We start from the raw sequence: 18,046 nt of genomic DNA on the forward strand, positions 1-18,046 counted from the left end.
CAAGTCTAGTATCTAAATATCAGATTTCTGCATTCCATCTGAAGTTCTATGTAAGTGGCATCACACTGCATGTTATGTGTCCCACTTCTTTCAGTCCACATTGAGTTAATGAGTCTTCAACACCAGAAGCAAACTACAGCCTGTGGACCAAATCCGGCCCACCACCTACTTTTGTAAATAAAGTTCTATGGGAACATGGCCACATCCATTTGTTTATATATCATCTCTTGCTGCTTTCATACTCCAACAGCCAAGTAGTTGTGACAGAGACACTTCGGTCTGCGGAATATCTCTATCTGGCCCTTTGTGGAAAGTCTGCCAAACCGTGCCCTATACTCTCACGTGTAACGGTACTTTATTCTTCATTTCTTTGTATTTACAAATGTGGCAGTCTACTTTTCCATTCTATTGTTGGCGGACATCTGGGTTATTGCCAGTTTGGGGATGCTACAGATAGTGTTTTAAGTATTCTTTCCTTCTGACTGAAGGATGTACATCCTTGAAAATTTCCTTTATTTATGGCCTACTGGTGGTAAACTTTTTGTCTGAAAATTTATTCTTGAAAGATATATTTGCTGAATGTAAAAGTCTAGGTTGCCAGTTATATTTCCCTCAATATATTACTCCAATGTCTTTGGCTCCCATTGTTAAGAACTCTGCTTTCATATATAACTGTTGCTTCTTTGAAGATAATAAGTCTATTGTCTCTGGCTGCGTTAAGAATCTTCTCTCTCTTTTGTGTGTGTGTGTATGCTGTTCTGCCATGATGCTATGTTGTCACATCTGTTATTATATTTGCGAGTAGAGACTTTTAATGTAATCTGCATGGATTCTCTCAATTTTCTTAATCTGTGGATTTGCTTTATCACCAGTTCTAGACAGTCTTCAGCCCTAATCTCCTTAAATTTTTTTTTTCAAAGTACAATTCAGTCAGAACAAGTCTTTTTTTTCAACTTTATTTATTTTTGGCCGTGTTGGGTCTTCATTGCTGCACACGGGCTTTCTCTAGTTGCAGCGAGCGGGGGCTACTCTTAGTTGTGGTGAGCAGCTTCTTACTGTGGTGGCTTCTCTTGTTGTGGAGAACGGGCTCTAGGCGCACGGGCTTCAGTAGTTGCAGCACGCAGGCTCAGTAGTTGTTGCTCGTGGGCTCTAGAGCACAGGCTCAGGAGTTGTGGCACACGGGCTTAGCTGCTCCACAGCATGTGGGATCTTCCCGGACCAGGGATCGAACCTGTGTCCCCTGCATTGGCAGGCGGATTCTCAACCACTGCGCCACCAGTGAAGCCCATTTCTCCTTAAATTTTGCCTCTGTTCCATTCTCTCTCTTCTTGTGCTGCTGAACTTTTATTAGATATTAGATTTTCTCACTTTAGCCTCCATTTAAACTTCTATTCCATATTTCCATCTTTTCGTCTTTCACACGGGCATTATGGATACTATCTTCTAATCTATGGTCTACACTCTCTTTAGCTGTGTCTACTTTATTAAACCCAACAGCACATTCAGTATCCAAACCTATGTGTTAGAAGCCACCTAAAGTCATCAATAATGCAAACTTATGTATACCTGATGGGAAAGAAAAAGCTTAGGAAACAAAGAGATTTGGATAAATTTTCAAATAAATCCCTCATATCTTTGCTACTCTCTCTCAACTATTCAGGAACTGAAAAAAATTGGGGGATCTAGTTATTTTGGTATTTACTTCATTTCTTTCTCTCACACTAGATTTGAAAGTTTCTTCAGAGGGGGAATGAGTCTTTTTATCTATTTCTGTATCCTTAGTCTTCAAATAATACCCTCAAGAAAGTGAAAAGACAACCCACAGAACTGGAGAAAATATTTGCAAATCATATGTCTGATAAAAGACTTGTACCTGGAATATATTAAAAATCCTTACAAGTCAACCATAAAGACACATAGCACAGTTTAAAAATGGGCAAAAAATCTGAATAGATATTTCTTCAGAGCAGACACACAAATGGTCAATAATCATGTGAAAAGATGTTCAGCATCATTAGCCATTACAGAAATGCAAATCAAAACCACAGTTAGATACCACTCCCACCAACTAGCATGGCTATAAAATCAAAGACAGATAATAGAAAGTGTTGGCTGAGATGCAGAAAAATTAAAACCCTCATACACTGCTGGTATCACCCAACAACTCCATTCTAAGTATAAACCCAAGAGAAATTAAAATATATGTCCACACAAAAACTTATATGTTAATGTTCAAAGCTGCATTATTCAAGATAGACAAAAAGTGGAAACAACCCAATGTCCTTCAACGGATGAACAGATAAACTGTAGAATATCCATACAGTGGACTATTATGTGGCAATAAAAAGGAGTGAAGTACTGATACATGCTATAACAAGGATGAACCTTGAAAACATTATGCTAAGTGAAAGAAACCAGTCACAAAAGACCCATGTTGCATGATTCCATTTATATGAAATGTCCAGAATAGGCAAATCTTCTTTTTTTTAACATCTTTATTGGAGTATAATTGCTTTACAATGGTGTGTTAGTTTCTGCTTTATAACAAAGTGAATCAGCTATACATACACATATATCCCCATATCCCCTCGCTCTTGCGTCTCCCTCCCCACCTCCCTATCCCACCCCTCTAGGTGGTCACAAAGCACCGAGCTGATCTCCCTGTGCTATGCGGCTGCTTCCCACTAGTTATCTGTTTTCCATTTGGTACTGTATATATGCCCATGCCACTCTCTCACTTCGCCCCAGCTTCCCCTTCCCCCTACCCGTGTCAAGCCTATTCTCTACATCTGAGTCTTTATTCCTGTCCTGCCCCTAGTTTCTTCAGAAACTTTTTTTTTTTTTAGATTCCATATACGTGTGTTAGCATACGGTATTTGTTTTTCTCTTTCTGAGTTACTTCACTCTGTATGACAAACTCTAGGTCCATCCACCTCACTACAAATAACTCAGTTTCATTCCTTTTATGGCTGAGTAATAGTCCATTGTATATATGTGCCACATCTTCTTTATCCATTCATCCGTCGATGAACACTTAGGTTGCTTCCACGTCCTGGCTATTGTAAATAGAGCTGCAGTGAACATTGTGGTACAGGACTCTTTTTGAATTATGGTTTTCTCAGGGTATATGCCCAGTAGTGGGATTGCTGGGTCATATGGTAGTTCTATTTGTAGTTTTTTAAGGAACCTCCATACTGTTCTCCATAGTGGCTGTATCCATTTACATTCCCACCAACAGTGCAAGAGGGTTCCCTTTTCTCCGCACCCTCTCCAGCATTTACTGTTTGTAGAGTTTTTGATGATGGCCATTCTGACCGGTGTGAGGTGAGATACCTCACTGCAGTTTTGATTTCAGAAGAGGCGAATCTTTAGAGACAGAAAGTAAATCAATGGTTGCCTAGGGTGGTTGGGGGAAGTGGCGAATGAATACTACTGGGTGCAGAGTTTCTTTTGGGGGTGATGAAAGGTTTCATAATTGGTTCTGGTGACAACTCTGAACATACTAAAAGCCGCGGAATTGCACACTGTAAATGGGTGAATGGTAGGCATGTGAATTACACCTCAACAAAGCTGTTAACAAAAAGTGCAGCGACTCCCTGCCCCGTCCCCTGACCCCGCACTCTTAGCTGGTTCTTCTCACTTTCCTTACTACATGTTTCTCATTAGTATTCTCATGCTGCTATTTCTTACCAATTTTCAACTGACTTCCAAAAACGGAACTGAGGAACAGGAGGCAGTTTTAAATTGGCAACTGAGTGTGGACCTTGTTGAGAAGGTGCACAGCAGCTATCTGGGGGAAGAGTGTTCTAGAGAGAGGGAGGAGCTAGGGCGAAACCCCAAGGCAGGAGCCTGCTTGGTGTATTCAGAAACCAGTACAGGAGTCGGTGTGGTCAGGATGGAAGTGGTAAGAAGGGGGAGGGTAGGAGACAGAGTCAGAAAGGGAGAGGGTCCATGCTGTGTGAGGCTGCAAGCCCGCTGAAGGGGCTTTGGCTTTTATCCTGAACAGAAAAGAGGAAGCAACGGCGGGCCCTGGGCAGGAGCAGCACAAACGCACGCACCCTCGCAAGGAGTCACTCTGGCTGTTAGGCTGAGCGCGCGCTGAAGGAATCTACGCGTGGCGGAGGAAGATCGATTCAGAGCAGCGGCTCGCCATCAGGGCCTGCTGCCCAGGGGACACTTGGCACTATCTGGACATATCTTCGGTTGCGACAACTAGGGGGAGGGGGTGCTAGTGGCATCTTGGGGGTAGAGGTCAGGGATGCTGCCAATCATCCTAAAATGCACACGACATGCCTCACGGCAAAGAATTATCCAGCCCAAAACATCAGCAGTGCCATGGCTGAGAAGACCGGCTTTAGAGGCTCCTGCAATAATCCAGACAAGAGATAACAGCTGCTCAGACCATGTTGGTTCCAGGGCAGGTGACATGGAGCAGTCAGGGTCTGAATATATAGTAAAGGAAGAACCAACAAAATTTCCTAGTGGACACAGTTCTTTGGCTGGAACAGCTGGAAGGATGAAGTTGACATCAACTGAAATGGGGAAGATGGTGGAGAAAACAGGCTGTGGGCTACGGGTGTCAAACAGCGTGCAGGTGGGGGAGGAACAGAACTGGAGTCTGGACCTGCTAGGTGCCAGGAGTCGACGACACCCTGAACGAAGACACTGAGCAGGGCGTTCAGGAGACAGGGTGAAGGAGTAGAGGGAAGTGTGGCAGTGGTCACCACACATCACCCCGTGAGACCGGAGGGCGTAAGAAGAGAGCCAGGGCCAAGGAAAGATGAGAGAGGGCCAAGGCCGGAACTGCGGGACCCCAGACACTGTCAGGCTGGGGTAAGGGAAAGGCAACAGAGAAATGGAAACTGAATAAAAGCTTTATCTTGTCATTCTCAAACTCGTAATGGGGGAAAAAGTGTTTGCTTAGGACTAAGGTTAATTCAATGAGAATACCCCTAAAACATAAACAGAAATGACTATTTGTGAGAGCTACAATCAATTAACTTTCAGATATAGGATGCTTACAGTAAAGAAGAGTTGATAAAAATATCTTAGATTGAGATTATGTCTTCTATAAGCCTAATGGATAAAAAGCAGTCTCCTTACCTGCTGTTTCCTGCCCATGGCAAGTGTTCAGTTTAGCCAGAAGCTGGTTAAAATCATCTTGATGAGCAATCCAGTTGTCCTGAAAATACCAAAAAACCAATTAGAGACAAGTCTGTAGTTTACCTAAGCTGAGATAAGATATTTATTGGAATCAGGGAAATCTGGTAGTTAATATGAATTTTTAAATGTTTCAACAAAATATTATTTTATAAATTGAATGAAAAAGAAATAGTATAAATTTGAAATGTAATTTATCTATATCATTATTAAAAATGAGGATCTTGGAAGCTTAAGCCCTGATTTCAAATGTAGATGACTTAATCAAGTCAACTTATAGTCAAATAAACAACAGGCAGCCTGTGTGCTAAGTGTTAAAATAAAGCAAAATAAAATATTTTTTTTCTCACTATGGGAAAATTATGTAGGTCAAAGGAAAAAAGCAGCGACAGAGTTGAGGGCTTTCTTCTTTGCTCACTTGAGCTTAAAATATTTTGCCCAATTCTGTTTGCTTGCATCCAACCCAATTTCAGAAAGCAGCAGTGGGGGCAGGAGGAAGGACGCCAGCCTCCCTGAATCGTTCAGCACCCATTTATAAGGCGCTCAGTTAATAAGCTCATCATAACAAAGACGACCTGGCTTTAAAAGAGAATGAACATCTCCAAAACAGTATCAGCCTGTGGGGAGCAGGGTTTCAATTCGGGAACTTGCCTCATGCGTACTTTTTAAAGAATGCTTAAGGTTAAGGTATGCTGAATAGGTGTACCGGGCAATGCTTCTCCTAAAGTTAAGTATGTCCGTATATCCACCTCTTAAAAACTACCTTCAAAATCAACCTTACATAAACTCTTTTTAAAAAATTGTCCAAGGTGTGTTTATTAATTGATGAAAATAGACGATATTGCTAAACATTCCATCTAGTAAGTGTGTGACATTCCAAACATTGTGAAGTACTGGTCTTGGATTCTGTCCTCAGAAATAGAGCATTCCCCGGCCCCTTTTTTCAAGTTTATTGAGATATAGTTGACATATAACATTATATTAGTTTTAGGTGTACAACATGATGATTTGACAACATGTATATGTTAAACTCTTCCATTAGTGGTTTAAGATTTTAGCTGTTAGCCCAAACAATTTTAGCTGCTCCAGTCCACTACTCTGAGCTGTTGAACTAAGCAATGTAACCCAGTTTACCTAAAGTAATTCCCCAGATTTCCTACCAGATTCTGTTGGCTGCAAAAATGTAAGAACAAAGCTTTCGGTTTAGATCCTTTCTACAGTGAGCAATGATAATGAAAATGAAAGGCAGGGTAAGCCATGAACTTTTAATTACAGGGTCATATTTTCAAAGTGTCAGTGTTTTAAGGGGAAATGTGAGTAAATTCGAGTGCTATACACCAACGGTCAGAAACAGACAACGGGACAGGAAAAGAATACCACTTTCTTTCAGTATTTCCAAAATGATATGCCACCAATTTTAACAATATAAGCTAATATTACAACGCAGGTAAAGATGAAAATTCCTCTCTGTCCTGAAATGAATATTTCTTTAAAAAGAACACTTTTTGCAAAGTTCAGCAATAAAGCTAAGGGTTTCAATTCGGGAACTTGCCTCATGCGTACTTTTTAAAGAATGCTTAAGGTTAAGGTATGCTGGATAGGTGTACCGGGCAATGCTTCTCCTAAAAAGTTAAGTATGTCCGTATATCCACCTCTTAAAAACTACCTTCAAAATCAACCTTACATAAACTCTTTTTAAAAAATTGTCCAAGGTGTGTTTATTAATTGATGAAAATAGACGATATTGCTAAACATTCCATCTAGTAAGTGTGTGACATTCCAAACATTGTGAAGTACTGGTCTTGGATTCTGTCCTCAGAAATAGAGCATTCCCCGGCCCCTTTTTTCAAGTTTATTGAGATATAGTTGACATATAACATTATATTAGTTTTAGGTGTACAACATGATGATTTGACAACATGTATATGTTAAACTCTTCCATTAGTGGTTTAAGATTTTAGCTGTTAGCCCAAACAATTTTAGCTGCTCCAGTCCACTACTCTGAGCTGTTGAACTAAGCAATGTAACCCAGTTTACCTAAAGTAATTCCCCAGATTTCCTACCAGATTCTGTTGGCTGCAAAAATGTAAGAACAAAGCTTTCGGTTTAGATCCTTTCTACAGTGAGCAATGATAATGAAAATGAAAGGCAGGGTAAGCCATGAACTTTTAATTACAGGGTCATATTTTCAAAGTGTCAGTGTTTTAAGGGGAAATGTGAATAAATTCGAGTGCTATACACCAACGGTCAGAAACAGACAACGGGACAGGAAAAGAATACCACTTTCTTTCAGTATTTCCAAAATGATATGCCACCAATTTTAACAATATAAGCTAATATTACAACGCAGGTAAAGATGAAAATTCCTCTCTGTCCTGAAATGAATATTTCTTTAAAAAGAACACTTTTTGCAAAGTTCAGCAATAAAGCTACTTTGGATCTCTAACGCATAAGCAAGTAAAGAATCCCATAGGGCAATGAGGCAAAACGATGACATGTTACAGATGCCCAGCAGCTTAGTTATGGACTCCTTAGTTATCTAAAACATGTATGATCACGCTTGAACAGCTTAAAACTGATCAATCAGTTTGACTGGATTAAATTTTTTACACTGACAAAAATATCAATTATGCAAGGCAAGCCCCCAGCAGAGGCTGTTGCTCACTTCGTTATTGATCGTAGCTCCTAGTCCCAGGTGGTTATTTTTAACTTGAACTTTAATATGATCTGTGGCTCCTTGCTCCTGAGCCCCTAAACCCTGTGGAGATTAAACACAAAGAGAGTTGGCATTTTCATCAGGTATAAAAATACCTCTCTTCCTTCATCAACTGTTTGATTAATCACTAAACATCTAGGAGGCATCATCCTTGTCCTCAAAGAGGACACAGTCTAATGGATTCTTACAAGATTCTGTAATACCAAGGAAGCAGTTACAATAATGAATGCCAATCCTGCAAACCCGTGACCCACTTCAAGGACCATGGAAACACTAAGGAGAACATGCCTTTCTCTGACGCTCAAAAGCAGAGTGCTACTGCCAAACGAATAGAAGCCCATCAGAGGCATTAAAGTCTATGGTGCTTTCCATTAAATAATTTTACAAAACAACACTGAGGAAGGGGACTCCAAGTCCCCCGCATCATTAACACTCATTTGTAAAGAGCCCCAGAGCGCCTGGTATACTAAATGGCACCCAAGGTGGCTCCAGCACAGTGGATGGAGAAAAAATAAGGTGATATAAAGGGGCCAGACCTTAAGGACCTTGGACTTTATGGGGAGAATTTGGATATTATTTTTGAAAACAATGGGAAACCACCAAACTTTTAAGCAAAGGAATGACATGATCTAATTTCTGTATTTTAAAAGCTCATTATGGCTGCTGTATGGCAAATGGCCCAGAGGAGGAAAAGAAGGGAGTCAGGGAGGCAGCTGAGAGGCTGCTGCGTTGATCAGGGCAAGCAATGGCGGTGGTTGGTCCAGGATGGGGCCCCGGATAGAGAGGAATAATGACTGGGGATTCGGGAAGTGAGAGAGGTCAAGGAATCAAGCACGACTCCCAGGTTTCTGATTTGAGTAAGTTGATAGGGTGCTATTTGCAAAAATGGGGAAAACTTGAGAAGAAAAAGATTTGCGGGGGGTGGGGGGGAATCAAGAGTTTTATAATAAAAATGATCTACTTGAGATGAGGACAGAGAAGGGCCTAGGGCTGAACCCCAAGGAATTCCAAAGCTCAAAAGTCTAGAGGAGGAAGAGCCAGCAACAAAAATGCAGCAGTGGCTGGTAAGGTAGAACGAAAAACCGGGAGAGAGGGCAGTATTGTGGAAGCCAGGACAGTGGTATCTCAAGGTATTTCAAGTCAATTATGTCCAATGCCACTAAGGGATAAAGTAATGTGAGAACAAAAAAGGATCCATTGGATTTGGCAAGATCTTTAAGGACCTTGACAAGAACCGCTTAAGTGCAGAGATATCAGCAGAAGTCCTACATAAGTCAGGAATAAAGGGAATGTGAGAAAAAGGAGAAAATGTGTAGTCTAGCTTTAAGGGTGAATAAGATCTTACCCTAAGCAACAGAAAACTCTGACGGTTAAGTATGATTCCAAACGCGACGAATTAAAAGGCACCGTTTATGAAAATCACAGCAGGTTAAACAATAAACAAAGACAGCTGACGTTTATGTTCAGTTCTAACTCTATCATCACCAGGTCATAATAATTTAATTATTTCTCCAAAATCACTTATTGATCCAAAATAAATTTCTCCCAGACTCCTAAGGAAGCTGTATTCTCCTGATCTGAAATCTCTCTGCATGGCTCCAATTTCTTTGCTCTTCTCCAAGATACCTTTCCTTTAGACCACCCCATCTTCTCTAGCATCCTCTGGCCAAACTTGGAGTCATCATTACTCCACGCAGTGTTTCTTGGATCCACAGCCCACTTCTGCTTCCGCCGACCTGTAAATGACAAATTATCTCATTAGCAACTTATCTTTCAAACCTGGAGAATACCTCACAAATACACACATACCTAATGCATACGCACGATACTTGCATAAATACAACAAACATTACGTTTTATTAGATACAGATAACAGATTTGGCATCCAATGGGATAGTATCAGCTTGGATCATTTATCCTGGTTTCCCCAATAACTGTATATTCTGAACACAGAAATTGACCTTATAAGATTAAAATAAAAATATTCCCCCAAATGTGACAAGTCGAAACACATGATGTACCATCAGCTGGGCCTTCCAATTCAGCAACTGGCAGCAACCTAAGGCACCTGTGACACCAGTGTCACGATCACCAGCAGCAGTCATTACAGACATACGTTAAGTGCCGAATGCCATCCATATATTCTCAGGTTCAATTTTCACAGTAACCCAATGAGGAGAGATCTGCACTTCTCAGATGAGAAAATCTGAGGCCTACAGAAAGAATGTTCCTAATGCCCCCAAGCAAAAAGCAGAGCTTTTATACAAACCAAGGTCCTACCAACTCCAAAGCTTATATTTTTAATTCACAGCATACGAGTCATGATATTGGGAAGAGTCACCCTCCGTGCAACCTACAGATACTAATCATCCCTTCTCACAGAAACGCCCTAAAGCCATATGACCCCTTCTCTGAACTCACACAGTAAATTACCTGCTGCTTTTTTTGGCATTTAATTAACATTCTTCTGTATTATGGCTGTTTCTATCCATCTCTTATGTTTGCTATTATGCCATAATCTCCTTAAGGCTCACATCCATGTCTTATTCTTTCTTATGCTTCACTGCAAGAAGTGAAAAACACTTTGCCCATAGCAAGCATTCAGGTAAAACATGAATGAATGTATGAATGATTGAGAAAGGAAAAAGGAGGGAAGGCTGAAGAAAGGAGACAAGAAAAGGGGAAAGAAAAAAAAAAAAGGAAGGAAGATAACTGAATTGAGGGAACTGCTTTGAGTCCCTACAAGTTTTTTTTTTAATGTATATAAATAACTGACCATTAGAAACTCAAGTTTATCGCTATAGTTTTAAGGACAATTATGGCAGAGAGAAAGAACTCCAAAAGTTTATTAAACAAGCATATGAAACCCAAAAGTAAACTGTGGCCAAGCGGGGAATTTGGAGGTCAGGTGTCACCATCATTCACCTACTGCACCAATGGAAGCAGAGTATCTCACTGTCGACAGCTGCTCACGCTGTGGCAGTCTCCTAACAAGTAAAAAAATAACACAGCCTCCAGTCAGAGAGGCTCAGTGTATTGCATGTAAAATCAATAAAGAGACCTGTAACTATCCACACCCTAGCAAAAATAAGTAAACCTTTACTAGCATGCAGGCAGAAAAAGACTACTTACAAAGAAAAACGAGTTGGGCTCAAATTTAGAGTGCTTTGCAGAAAAAAGGTGACCGCAAAATGCTACACGTGACTAAGTTACCACTTATCTAGTAAATACTCAGCTAATGAACAGCATACGAGATGGGCCTTGTTAACCAAGGCTCTGTAAGGCTGCTTCCTGGTGTGTGTCAGAGTTCATGTCTCTACTGTAGTGTCTGCCAGGGGTCTCTGACTGGGGCTTGTATGAAGGAGACATTTTTGAGAATGACTGCACCCACCCTCTGCAACAAAGACGGCATACAGTTTGTATCACAAACGTCTATACAGCGGACTCCAATGCTGACACTAGACTGGAGAGGCAGTGAGGTCAGCTCCTCTTCCCCAGGGAAATGGCAGGTAGCCTCAACCAGCGGAGGAGGGCAGCTACTCCGCTCAGGGTAGAGTGCCCTGAAATCTGCACAATCACTTTTTGGGATGACGGCGGGGGGGGCGGGGGTAACCATCCTCTAGCAGGGACTCCTCCTACATGGAGATCTAATAGGATACTTTCAGGGTAACCCCAATAAACAGCCCTGCACACAACAGCTGCCAGGCCTAATACCACAAGGTTTATGCAAGATTCAGCTTACTCTGAAAAGTGTGCTGAGTTCCAAGAGCCAGGGACAGAAATTTTTCTTTTTTTCTTTGCCCAAAGACACTTTCAGATATTCAAGACCTCAAGTATTGAGGTGTATTCTTATTAAATGTATTTTTATTAAATACCATGTATTTAATAAGAATATTAAATGTATTCTTATTACATGTATTCTTATTAAAATATTATTCAAGACATATTCAAAGTTACAGAAGCTGCAGCATAAAATCTTAATGCAATGAAATCCATTAACTATCGTGTTGTCATTTGATTAGAAAATGTAATAACTGCAAGTGTCAAAAACTGGTCTTGAAAAGAGTCTATGAAAAAAAGTAGTATCTTGATAAAATATGGGTCTAAGACTGAATTAAATAAGGACTGAAAAGTGAGAGTGATAAATGAAATTCTTCTCTTACGTTTATGTAAGTGAGATTTCTTACCTTACATAGGGGAGAACCAATAAAATAATATTTGATAATTAGAGAAATGCAGGATAAAAAATGTTTTTGAGAAACAAAGAAAACTACTAGATTTTAAAAATGGGATAAGTGACTGTGGAGAAGATGAAAGAAAACAAAGTATAGTCCATATGGCAAGAGAAAACAAAGGAAATTAGCATACTTACTGAAGTAAAAATGTTTACTAAGGTTAATTAGCGGAAAAAAGTAGGTTATAAAACTGTACCTACAGAATTATCCCCATTTTATAAACTATCAGAGAAAATAACTGCTAGGTAGTGAAATGGCAGACTGGGACTTTTCTATGCTTCTATTTTCTCATTTCTAAAATAAGAACACCAGTCCCAAATATCTAATCATAAGGGATGCCACAGACATTAATTTAGTAAATTGTTTTAAAAAACACAAAATATTATATACTATTAATGTCAAAGATTTGAAAATTTGGAGTCATGGTGGGAAGAGAACGGAAAATATTCTCATGAAATTATGCAGCTTGAGTTGCTAATGTCCACAGATGGCACTTCACATCTGTATATCATTTCATACTTTGAACTATTTTCACATTCACCGTCTCATTGATTTAAGCCAACGTAGTAATGAACATAATCAAAGAAGTTTTTAATAGCCCCAGAGAAACCGATCAGGGAAAGAAACATAAATGAATAGCAGAGCCAGGGCTAATGTTCCCAAGTGCACGCTGAACTAAGCATACATCAAAGAATATTAAGACCACAAGAAATCTTAGCCACACTGGTTATACAGATGAAGAAATAGAGCCCACAGGGTCACACTCTAAAACATACTCCTTTCTGTAAGTCCCTGTTTAAAAAACAATAGAAATCTGCTGACCCTAGTGACAAGAACGTAAAGATATAGCGATAACTAGATCAATTTTGTCACTTTCTACCTCAATGACTTTGGGGTGAATTATTTTCCTCTGAACCTGAATTTCTGCCCCTGTAAAATGTGAATGCTGCCTTACCCACTCCCTTTCGTGTTCCCATTCCTCCACCCCCTTAGATTAGAGGATGCCGACAGCATTTATTTCATGGAATCCCTGTGTAGTGTCTGTTGGGTCTGTTAAAATTTAGCAGTTGTTTCTGCTCCTCGCTCACTAGACACTTTGAAAGATACCGGCCGGCTTTTCAGGACCAAGGCACGACTGCCATCTGGTGGCCGGAAGGCTTAGCTACAGGTATCGTTCAGAAGTTAAACAGCCTCTCCAGAGGGAGGGAATTAACGAACTTCACAAAGCGATGGGAAATGTCAAAGGCAAACTGAGGCAGGGTGGGGCGTTGAGGCCAACATTCCTTCCATAGTAGAGTGTTAGTAATTCCAACTACCAAAGTCAAAACCGCCACTGTCTTACTTATAATCACTCATTAGCCCCGCCTCCCCTAAAAAACGCTAACTTCTTGTGTTTGACGCTTCTAACCCCTTTGCTTTTCTTTTTCTTGATTCAATACACCTTCAAGAACGGGATTTCACTGCCTGAAGAGATTCTGCTGGCCCAACCGCCTCTTTTTAACTTGAGGAAGCTGAGGCCCAGGGAAGTGAAAGAGCCAGTCCGGGTTCCCACAACCGGTGTCCGGACCCCCATTCGAACCCACCACTCGCGTGCTCGTGTCTGAACGTGAGAACAAGCGTCCCAAGTGGACACTCGCAGTCTCTCACCAGCAGACCGCAGCTAACTTTCGGGAAAGGTTGGGCTGGGAAATCTCCGCGGCAGCCCGGGCGAGCCGAGCTGGGCGTCCGGGACCCCGGCGCCCGGCATCCCCCGGCCCACCGTGCGCCGGCGACCGGTGCCCCCCGCCACTCGGTCCGGCCGCCGCGTCACCCGGAACCTTCACCCTCGCGCCCGGTCGGGCCTCCGAGCCCAACACTCACGCTCAGCCAGCATCGACATGTCGCCGAGCCTGTGACGCCGTGGGCCTCGGGACCTGAGGGACAGTGGATACCGCTCGGCGGACTCGCGGAGAAGCTAGAACCACGAGCCTCGCACGCCCGGCGAATTGGAGCGGCGAGGGCGCGCGCTGCTGACGTCAGTGAGGCGCGACTCGCTCCTGGACCGCGCGGCGGCGAGTGGGCGGGGCGCGGGAAGCCTGGGTCTCTGCATTTGGGTGGATGCTGGGTAGACTAGCGGTTTACAAGGTTTGTTCCAACTCCAGCATTCCGTGTGTCTATGAAATATCTATAAGGATCATCCACTAAAAAGAACTGTTATTAAGTTTGGAGGGGTTTTTTTTAATTACAGAATCTTGATATTTTAAAATTGTCAGGTGGGAGTAGATATTGCACTTTTAAAAATAAGGTGATTCAGTGTAAGACATTCCATCTTCTTCTTCAATCTCATGGCAGACCCGCATAGAGCAGGACTTCTCAAACTTTAATGTTTGGGTGAATCACCTGGGGATCTTGTTAAAAATGCAGATTCTGGTTCAGCAGGTCTGGGATGGGGCCAGAGATTCTGCATTTCTAACAAGCTTCCAAGGACGTGGATGATGATGGGCTTACTTTGTGTAGCAGTCCATTAAACAACCAAAGGTATGAGTGAACTCAGAGTTAAAATATACCCTTTTCTTTTTTCCTGTTCAAGAAAAGTGCTTTATGAAGAACACTTTATAAAGTGATGGTGATGAACGCTTTCAAAATATTTCAAAGAACTGAGCCAAGAAGGTATTTAGGTAAGTCATCTGTGCTAGTCCCCTGCCTTCAGGCAAGTAAAGGCCAATATCAGGGACCGATGATTACTCCTTCTTTTTTTATATATATAAATTTGTTTATTTTTGGCTGCGTTGGGTCTTCGTTGCTGCAGGCCGGCTTTCTCTAGTTGCGGCGAGCGGGGGCTGCTCTTCGTTGAGGTTCGCGGGCTTCTCATTGCGGTGGCTTCTCCTTTTGCGGAGCACGGGCTCTAGGCACATGGGCTTCAGTAGTTGTGGCTCGCGGGCTCTAGAGCGCAGGCTCAGTAGTTGTGGCACATGGGCTCTAGAGCGCAGGCTCAGTAGTTGTGGCGCACGGGCTTAGTTGCTCCGCAGCACGTGGGATCTTCCCGGACCAGGGCTCGAACCCGTGTCCCCTGCATTGGCAGGCGGATTCTTAACCACTGGGCCACTGGGGAAGCCCTCCTTCTTTTCTTGAGCTCTGGTAAGTCTCATGTCCATCCCTCCCACCCCCACACCGTTCACATGCGTACAATTGTAAAAGCTAGCTACACATTCTGTACAGTCACAGAAAGGAATTCTTATGTGTTGCATTACATCTTCATATTCTATTCCAGATATATCACTAACATTTTATCTATAAAAGAAATAAAGCTGAATCTTGCCAGTTTAATTTAGCTCATTCCTAAAGAGGCACCAGTGTGACACAATGCAGGGCCGGGGTGGGGTGGGGGAGGGGAGGGGAGCAGTCAGAGAACATGACAGAGCCTAAATTCTGCTACCAGCTTGGGGTGAGTCCTTGGGCAAGTCATTTCACCTCTTTTGATATCACTGTTTCAATCTATGAAAAAAGGATGATCTCAGATTATTTCCAAATATAAAAGACTTTCAGAGAATTACTTTAATCTGATCAAGTTGCTGTTACCCAGAGAGTGGAAGGCTCATCTCTCCCTGGAGGATTTCTCCTGCGGTCCTCACCGAATCTTCCTCAGGCCCCACAAGGAACACAAGTTGAGAAGCACCTACCCACCCTGAGATCCAGTACCCTAGAAATGGATGCTTGATGTCTTGCTGAGATTTATTTACCCATCCTGGGGGAGGGGGTGGTGGGTGTCTGGTTTTGCCAGGTTGTTCCCCCTGCAATCTGCTTTGAACTCCACCCCATTTCTGTTGCTTATGCCTCTGAGTAGGGGAATGTGTCGGTGATACTGTTTCTCTTAAGTCGACAAGCCAGTGAATACCAACTCAGGACTCTCATCTTCCAGGACTCCCGAGTAGTTTCTCTTGTCCTCTCTTGCAGTCTTTGTCTGTTGTCAAAGCTCAAATAGGAAGACAAACCCTAGCCAACTGCTTTGTGCAGGGAACACTCCCTCTTGAGCCTAGTCTAGAAACACCTTCCGGCTCCCCGGCAGCAGTTCTGGCCTGCGATTCCTCCTCTGTTGACCCTCCCTATCAAAATGTCATGACTTCAAGCTTTAGCCTCCACGAAATCTGTAAAGCTCAACAATGGAAAATCGTGTCCAAAGATCAAATCACCTAATGACATCAAAGGGAAAAAAATCTGATTTCCTGACTGCCTTATGATCGTTTTCTTTATTGTCTTAGGTTAGCCTTCTCTAGTTTTGGAGCCAGGTGGTGACACTTTCGTCTCTTTGTCTTGAGATAGTTTTAGGACTGTGGGTGGTAGTGGGGAGGGTGATGGGGATGGGGGCAGGGAGATGCCTGCGAAGGGAATGAGTAGGCACAGGGTTGGAGTTGGATGATGAGGAGGATGGGCTGACTTGGTCACCACACGAGAGGGTTTCCAGACCTGAGCTGCTGGCCAAGGACCCCTGTCCTGAGGGTGGGAAAGCATCATGTCAGGCAGGGACTGCACCGTGGCAGTGATGATGGACCCCCTGGGACCCCCTAGGAGGTTCCCCGAGCCTCACTGTGGCTCTCCCTGACCCCTCTGGCATCTTCCTTCTGGCTTCTGCTGTTCTCTGGGTAAGCAGTGCACAGCCCAGGGAGCTAGGCCCACGTGGTCTGTCCTCCCCACCATGATTTTTCCTGGCGCAGTCATTAACAGAATGAGCTCCCAAGTTACAGGGTTCAGATCTGGCTCTGACACCTGCAAGTTATGTCTGCTCTCTGATTCCTCATCTGCTATCCCATGGGGTTTCTGGGAGGATTAGGTAGAAGGCACATGAGGACACCTTGTGGGCTACAGCACTATAATACTGTAGGCAGCCATGGCTGTTTACCCTGAGAATTACGGGCAGGTCCTGGGCCGAATCTGCCCCATCCTTATTCTTCATGTTCCTCTTTCATCTCCTACTGAGTACCAGTTGTTGACCTTGGGCAGCTTACTAAATGTCCTGTGCATCATTTTCCACATCTATCTGATAAGGATAATGCTGGTACTTGCCTCAAAGAGTTGTTATGCTGATTACATGAAGTGAATTAATGAATGTCTTAAACGAAGTGCTGAAGTAGTGGAGGACAGTGTCTGGCATGGAGAAGGAACTCGAGAGACGGCTCTCTCTGGATGAGTGCACACAGTTTTGTTTTTTAACTGCACACCAAGGCCACCATCTTAATCTCTCCAGTGAAAGTAACAGATGAGAGAGATTCCTGGCGGGTGGAATCTTGCCTTTGGGCATAGAACCCCTCAGAACTGAGCTGTTAAGCCGCCAGCCAGGGTCGCTGCTGACTGAGGAGGTTATAGAGAGGAGGCCATGATCGTGGAGCACAAAAGCTCACATCAGGGGATATTTTAAGGAAATCTCTGTAAGTGTTTTAGGGCCATCTTTTACTTACACAGAGTTCATTCACATTTGGCCTCTTTTAAAAAACTTTGTTATGAGAGGAACCATCAAGTAAATAATACCATTCGCAAAACTGTAGGAGCCCCATTGTTTAAAATTCCACTTTTAAAAGTAAAAAGTATATATAATAGTCTACATATACATACATATACAGTTAGCATATGCATGGAAAAACTGGGGGAGACTATATTCCAAACTCTTAATACTGGCATTTTCAGGGGAGTGGGGAAAGGAATTATGGAAGACTTTTCATTTTCTGCAATACATATTTGTATATCATCAGAACTCTTCAATCATAATAACACGTTACTTCTTTATTATATCAGAATAGTTTAAATATGTATATTCTCTGTATTAATATGCATGCTTCCTATAGAAGTGTTGTCTGGTGGAACAAATATAAATATCTTGGGCTTCCCTGGTGGCGCAGTGGTTGAGAGTCTGCCTGCCGATGCCGGGGACGCGGGTTCGCGCCCCGGTCCGGGAGGATCCCAC

General features: G+C 42.6%; 1 protein-coding gene and 1 long non-coding RNA gene across 4 annotated transcripts in view; one reads left to right on the forward strand and one right to left on the reverse strand.

Moving 5' to 3' along the window:
* Positions 1-14,122, reverse strand: part of PINX1 (PIN2 (TERF1) interacting telomerase inhibitor 1) — an 87,518-nt gene extending 73,396 nt beyond the window's left edge. Inside the window, exons 1-4 of one of the 2 annotated variants that reach the window (XM_007127503.3) lie at positions 13,972-14,122; positions 9,503-9,612; positions 7,826-7,918; positions 5,104-5,182 (exon numbers count right to left, since the gene is read on the reverse strand). In XM_007127503.3, coding sequence (XP_007127565.1) covers positions 5,104-5,182; positions 7,826-7,918; positions 9,503-9,612; positions 13,972-13,990 — 301 coding nt within the window. In that variant the 5' untranslated portion in view covers positions 13,991-14,122. The remainder of the gene's footprint in view (positions 1-5,103; positions 5,183-7,825; positions 7,919-9,502; positions 9,613-13,971) is intronic. The other variant, XM_055087351.1, reaches the window with a different exon arrangement.
* Positions 14,123-14,175: 53 nt separating this feature from the next.
* Positions 14,176-18,046, forward strand: part of LOC102982029 (uncharacterized) — a 5,733-nt gene continuing 1,862 nt past the window's right edge. For both annotated transcript variants that reach the window (XR_008618159.1, XR_449233.3), the window contains exons 1-2: positions 14,176-14,235; positions 14,681-14,768. This is a non-coding gene — a long non-coding RNA (uncharacterized lncRNA). The remainder of the gene's footprint in view (positions 14,236-14,680; positions 14,769-18,046) is intronic.

This window comes from Physeter macrocephalus, chromosome 9, assembly GCF_002837175.3.
Source record: "Physeter macrocephalus isolate SW-GA chromosome 9, ASM283717v5, whole genome shotgun sequence".
Classification (NCBI taxonomy): Eukaryota; Metazoa; Chordata; class Mammalia; order Artiodactyla; family Physeteridae; genus Physeter; species Physeter macrocephalus.